The sequence below is a fragment of the Prunus dulcis genome, chromosome 2 (assembly GCF_902201215.1).
Source record: "Prunus dulcis chromosome 2, ALMONDv2, whole genome shotgun sequence".
Lineage (NCBI taxonomy): Eukaryota > Viridiplantae > Streptophyta > Magnoliopsida > Rosales > Rosaceae > Prunus > Prunus dulcis.
In genome coordinates, this window is record NC_047651.1 from 13,331,361 (window position 1) to 13,338,262 (window position 6,902).

General features: G+C 39.8%; 1 protein-coding gene across 1 annotated transcript; it reads left to right on the top strand.

Annotated features, from left to right (window-relative positions):
- Window positions 1-3,679: 3,679 nt before the first annotated feature.
- LOC117618594 (acyl carrier protein 1, mitochondrial) lies at window positions 3,680-5,674 on the top strand. Its single transcript, XM_034348233.1, has 2 exons — window positions 3,680-3,946; window positions 5,242-5,674. Exons 1-2 carry the CDS (start codon window positions 3,746-3,748, stop codon window positions 5,416-5,418), a joined length of 378 nt encoding a protein of 125 aa, XP_034204124.1. The 5' UTR covers window positions 3,680-3,745; the 3' UTR covers window positions 5,419-5,674.
- The last annotated feature ends 1,228 nt before the right edge of the window (window positions 5,675-6,902 follow it).

Genomic DNA, 6,902 nt, shown 5'->3' on the forward strand with positions numbered 1-6,902 from the left:
AAAAAAAAAAAAAAAAACTAGAAATATCAACTTATTATATCAATTAATGTGAAAATATCTAATGTAAAAAGCTTATAATTCAAGTGGTTTAGGACTGTTACCTTGCACTCGAGGTCATATTCCCCTCCCTAAGGTCTGTGTGGTTTCAATTTGGTCACTTTTGCCCATTTAGCTTTCAATTCCAAGCAATTCGAGTACATTACCCAATTTTCGACGATGCTCACTCAATTGCCAGCACCATTCTCGAAACCTCGCAGGGATGTTCAAAGATTAACAGACCTTAGCCATATTCTGTTCGAGATCCAACTTTTGCTGATATCCTTCTCTGCAAGCAGAATATAGAATTTAGTCAGCCACACATTAAAGAATTCAAATGAAATTAAAGCAGGTCAATAGACTATGACTTACCATGGCAATAGGTGATGGGAACAAGTAGACCGTCGCCTACGTTGCCTTCCCACTTTTCGTTGACCTCCAGTGCATCGATGTTCCACACAGTCTTCATGGCTGAGATTGTCAAACAATTTGGCATTACTCACACGAAATTGGGCATACTTCCCACAACGTCTCACCTTGAAGAAGTAAAAGATCTCCCGCACTGTCAAGCCTAGCTAAAAGAAGCAGTTCAGGTTATCAAAGCAGATGATCGCCTGGTAGAAATTTGGGGTACATTGGCTTGGGGCATACTCCATGGCACAAAATACCTTCTACAGCGAAAATGTGTAGCCTAAGGAGAAGTAGAAGAAGCGGAAAAAGATGATCTTGACATCCGAGTTGTTCGAGTCTACCCGAGGCATTATTATTTGAAGATTCTGTCAACTTGACATGCACGTCATCGGGTATGGCAGAGGCAAAGGTAAAGCGCCACTTTTGGAACAGAGTCTTGAACGTGATGGGATGCAAGTTTGCCACAAATCTCTTCTTGAACACCTTGGAACCGTCTCATAAATATAAGGGCACTTGCGAGTTAGATCACCGACTACCCTTATTAGAAGACATGATGAGTGAAAAGCTGCAAAAAAATGAAGAAAATTCCAAGGAAAATAGCAAGTCAGAACTATAATTGGTGGTATAAAAAAACAAACGGGAGGAGACAAGCGGCCTGAGCCGTAGCACCCAAGCAAGCCGCGACACAGCTCCAACAAAAAAATAAAATAAAATAGCAGCTTCCTCCAGCAGAAGCCGACGACCACTATGGCAGCAGCCGACGACCGCGACCTTGGCACAACCAACATAGGCTAGTCCCGTGGTCAGTTGAAGCACGCAAGCCAATTGGCTCGTGTAGATAAGGAACAAAGAAATAATGGAGCAGCCACAACTTCCACTGCCAGCTGCGGCAGCAACTGCTCAACCCTGAGTTCACAGCTGGCCTCGCAGCGCAGCCAGTTCGCGCAGTCACAACAACAACTCGCCATTCTTTGCTGTCATAATGACAACCAGCCATTCTTTGCATGAATTTTTTTTTTTTTTTAAAAAAAATCTACTACAACCCTAAACCCAAGCAAGCCGCTACATAGCTCTAGCAAAAAAAAAAGAAAAGCTTCCGCCAGCAAAAGCCGACGACCACCATGGCAGCAGCCTCCTCCGGTGACCTCGGCACAACCAACATAGGCTGATGCTGCGGTCAGTTGGAACACGCAAGCCAGTTGGCTCGTGCAGATAAGAAACAAAGAAACAATGGAGCAGCCACAACTCCCGCAGCCAACAGCGACAGCAACCATGACCGCTCAGTCCCGAGTTCACGGCTGGCCTTGCAGCACAGCCAGTTTGCGCAGTCACAACGACAACCAGCCGTTCTTCGCAGTGAAACAAAAAAAAAAACTCCTGCAACCACCATGGTCGTCGTATCACGACGACAACCAATCGGGCCCCGCCAACTAGTCCTCGCCCATGAAGAAAAATCAAAGAAGAAGAAAAAAGGCATGACTTATCTTGGGAAACTCCTCTCCTCAACAAGCAGTACACTCCTCCAAGATCTCTCTCACAAGCTAGAAAGTAGAGAAAGACAAGTTAGTAATTTGAAAATGAGTGAAGAAAAGCCTTGTATTTATGGTAGTTGGGTATACTTGACCTAGAAGGAATCACAAGCTTATTCCAACTGGGAGCCTAATTCCAAGAAGAAGTCAAAAGCCTACTCCAATTGGGAGCCTAACTTGCAAAAGGATCTCAACTTACAAAAAGAAGCCTAGATGCAGTTGGAAAGCCCAATAAATATTTGGGACATTTTGAAAAAGGACAAAGGAGAGAGAAATATTTTGAAAAGAAGCCAAAATGGACAAAAATGGCCTTATTTATTTTTGGATTTCCTAAGTTATCCCTTACATTTGCATGTCATTGGTTTGAAAGTTGAGGGGTTTTTCTGTATTTTTTTGGAAAAGTTTTGGCTTTTTCCAAAAGTGAAAGTTTTTTTTATGGCTAAAACCTATATTTACTTAAATATTTCACATTTACTCCATGCCTCATAAGCGCCATGCAGAAGCTGGGGACATTTATGGGAACACATATTTCGGCAGCCAATAAGAAGATGACACGTGGAAAAAATGAATATTCCTTAGGCCAACTAATTACCCTAATTAAATCCTATTTAATTAGGGAATTATCTTTGATTTAAGATAGGAATATCTCCCTAAATCAAGGAACCAATTTCCAGCAAATCTCTTTGATTAATTCCTATCACCTTTTTGGGTAAAAATAATCCTAATTAAATAAGGATTATTCTTCAAACCCTAGTGAAGCAAGGGGTCTATAAATACATGGTTACACAACACGCATGAGGTAATTCCAAAACCATCTGAATCCCTCTCTCTCTCTCTCTCTCTCTCTCTCTCACGCCACACTCTCCTCTCTCCTGCGGCTCTGGCCACCCTCACATATGGCTCCAGCCACTCGGTTTTCTCGTATCGTAGAGAAAACTCTGACATTCTCTGTTATTTTTATATCTTTCTCAAAATCATCTAACTGACTTAGGCATCGAAGGGCCTTTGGCTAACACTCCTTGAGTGTGGTCTATTTACTCCAACCTTTTTCGCAGAAATAGAGGAAGAATAGATAGAAGGAAGCTCGAAGGGTGAAGAATCTCTCGTAAATATTATCCTGTGAAAATTTTGCTCAAACATGGCTCCAGCCACTCGGTTTTCTCATATCGTAGAGAAAACTCTGACATTCTCTGTTATTTTTGTATCTTTCTCAAGATCATCTAACTGACGTAGGCATTAAAGGGCATTTGGCTAAAACTCCTTGAGTGTGGTCTATTTACTCTAACCTTTTTCGCAGGAATCGAGGAAGAATAGATAGAAGGAAGCTCGAAGGGTGAAGAATCTCTCGTAAATATTCTCTCGTGAAAATTTTGCTCAAACATGGTGTTAAGGTCAAAATCTCTTGCCAATTCATTGAACACGTGCCCCTAAACTAAAATGGAAGATGGAAATTAGCAAGGGATTTGACCTTAATACCCCTCCAGGCCTAACGACAATCAGACGAATTTGACGGAAATTGGGCAGTGTCTTCGAAATGTTTGGAATTGGAAATCATAGGGGTAAAAGTGATCAAATTGAAACCATAGGGACCTTAGTGGTAAAAGTCGTAAACCATAGGGACCAAAAGTGAATTTTTGCAACAAAAAATGGTTCAAAATCACGCCCCTAACACGTGACTACTAAGCTGTTTGTTGACTACGCCATTTTCCCAAACAGCAACCAAATAGACTAAGAGAGAGAGAGAGTTACCACAGGAGAGGCAGAGAGAGATGGCGCTGAGAGCAGCCCTACTGCGGCACGTGCGAATTCCGGCACAAACCCTAAACCCAGCCCTAACCCTAACCGGAGGAAAATGGGGCCCACCTTCTCTCCGGTGGATGTCATCGCACGACGATCATCTCACCAAATCCGAGGTCACCGAGAGAGTCCTCTCTGTTGTCAAGAGCTTCCCAAAAGTCGATCCTTCCACGGTATGCCTTTTCCTACCTCTACCTTCTGTTTGTTTCCCGGGAAATGTAAAACGTTATATCAGAATCTCAATCTTTGTTTTGATTTTGCCATCGTTTTTACCATTTTGTTCTTTGGTGAGCTGTAGTTAGTGTGCTATCAGTCAATTTCTTATTTGAACTTAATTTTTCACATGGATTTTTGAAATAATTCAAGTTTGATTTGGTTTTCGAGGTTGTAAAATAATGTCAAAAGAAGAGAAAGAAAAATGAGATTTTGGATCAGTTATATTTTTTTTTGGTCAATCTTAGTCCCCTTTTGGGCATTAATGTCCAGACATCAATACAATGTAGAAATGCTGGTGTTGTTTTGTCCTGAATTCGTTGTTTTCTTTGTTTTCTTCATGCTCTGCCTCTATGGTAATGGGCTAAGTAACTATTAATCATGCCGTATTGTTCTGTATGCTGTTTAACCTTTAAATATGTTTAATGGGTCATTTGGGCCTTTTAATTCTTATGATAAGAATCATGGGTAGAACTTGGCCCTGCAAAATCAGCCTGCTAGGTTTTTCGAAAGAGTTCCTATTTAGCTGATGTAGGAAAACAAGAGGCAGAAAACAACTTTTATAACTGATTTTTGGGGCATGTAATGCACATTTTGCATGGACTGTGATCCTTGATTATCGAAACTGGATGTTTTAGTATTTGTTCGATGCACTTAGAAATTTTCTGATAAAGGACACATGGTTGCAACTTAACGTATTTGTAAACTCACTGGTCCGAGACAGAGATCAGGCTATTAGAACTAAATAGGGCAGTTGGTGAGGCAAATTCTCTGGAACAATGAAAATAGATATCAACTGTGTCAAAATGATAAAACATTTTTTTTGCTCTTTGTAAGGAAATTCTACTACTGGGCACTTGATAACTAAGATATGAAAGGTACTGGGTTTTATAGGGAAAGCAGGTTATGAATGAGAGTCTTTATGGATTGTGCGTGCGCTTGGTGACTGCTTTGATAGATTTATATGTACATAGTAGTAGTTAAAAATCCAAAACCATATTACCTGCAGGATCTATTTTAGTGCTCATGTACTATGTTAGAAACTTCATAAGTGAAATGGCATGAATGCCCATCTGCCTATTTGCAAGTGGCCTGCCCCTTAGTTTCTGGTTTAACTTTTTCATCGGTCTCATTTTATAAGTATAATTCTGTTTCTCCCTTTCAGAATGTTGTCTTTTTCCATCAATCAAGCATTAAAATTTTGTTTTGACAGAAATTTACTGGGAGTACTGATTTTTCCAGCAATTATCTGCAGGTGACTTCTGATGTACATTTCCAGAAGGATTTGGGCTTGGATAGCTTGGATAATGTGGAGATTGTGATGGCTCTGGAAGAAGAGTTCAAGCTAGAGATTCCAGACAAGGAAGCCGATAAGATTGACTCTACTAATCTGGCCATTGAGTACATCTACAACCATCCAATGGCTGGGTAACTCTCTTTAGCAGCAGCTTTTTTCCTTTACATGAATTGTTCAAACGTATTTTTGTTTTGCTCTTGTGACACTTGTAGAAATTGATCACCGTGTTGGTTGAAAATAATTTGCATCTGTCTGAAAAAAGAGTAGTCCTGGAACTAAATTTTATCAATGTCTTTGCAATGCTTCGATTGTAAACAATGACATCTTCTATCCAATCAGCCTGCTGATTGGTTGTGTTCCTGCTCAATGCTATTTTTCATTACGTGGTTTAGTGTTCTATATGGTTAATGTGCCTGTGAGTTGAAAGTGCATTATAATTTATAACCCTCTATACTTGTGGACTTGGTTGATCACAACTTGACAACTTCTTTTTTAAGGATATTAGCTAGGTTACCAGCGGTTCACTTTGCTGCTCTTCATATTGGCAAGTTGTGTCCTTGTGGCATCTTATTTTTCCAATCCATAATTCATTGTTGCAAGTATTATGATGCTGGTGACCAAAACATTGTCAAAATGATGGGCAGGTCTGTGTGTGCGCTTCTACGTTAAGCATTTTGTTCCTTGAAAAGTGCCTGGTCTACGAGGAACACTCTTTTTTTGTTCCGTCTCCAAGATACACCTTCTAACCCCAATATTCTTATTTCACTCCAATACTACAAAAGCGTTTTAATAATCTTGAAATGCTTATGACAGTGCACAAAGCACTCTCAAACTTTTATGTGGATACATGAAATTTGACAAAGATTTATAATACTACCTTTCCATGCGTATATTAGAAGATACAGTTTGTGATATGATCAAGTTGCTATGTATAGTTCATATGAAAACTTTGATGATTGTGATTTTGTGTTGGCATGTGCCCTAACATCTTTAAATATGTAGCTTTTGCAATATTTCCTACTTATTTCATTCTGTGGGCAACTGGTCTTCTGGAAGTTGGATCTCATTGCAATGCTTGAGTGGTTTTGCCACTTATCTGTACTTAATAAGATTGCTTGTAGTTGGATTGTGAAAATACCTATAGGATATCTATATATATACTTGGAGAATGTTAAACAAGCTAATTCGAATTTTTTGCAATAAATAATGATCAACCTTTGAAGCAGGATTGATATGAGTTATCAATCCTGAGATGTGCAAAGCTTAAAATAAAAGACCACGCAGATATTTATTTTACGTGGTAAAACCCCACCTCTGGGGAAAATCCACGGGACTCCTTAGTCCAGAACTAATCCACTATAGAATTGAGATTACAAGAAGTATGCACACACACTGGTCTTAGACTCAATCTAGACAATGTTTACCGACTTCTTCGTAACTCAACTTCTGTCACTAGATGATCTTCGACACTTCTTATGTTGAATTAAATATTGGTCACGATTGCTTCAAGCTCACCGGAGGATAAACGCACCAAACGTCTTGGTGTCCTTAACCATATGAGACACCGACATGCTTATGTATGCAATATGAATGATGAATGAATTCGATCAATCACCAAG

Coding starts and splice junctions, on each gene's coding strand:
- LOC117618594 (XM_034348233.1), top strand. CDS start 3,746: ATGGCGCTGAGAGCAGCCCTACTGCGGCACGTGCGAATTCCGGCACAA. Junction 3,947..5,241: donor CAAAAGTCGATCCTTCCACG/GTATGCCTTTTC, acceptor AATTATCTGCAG/GTGACTTCTGATGTACATTT.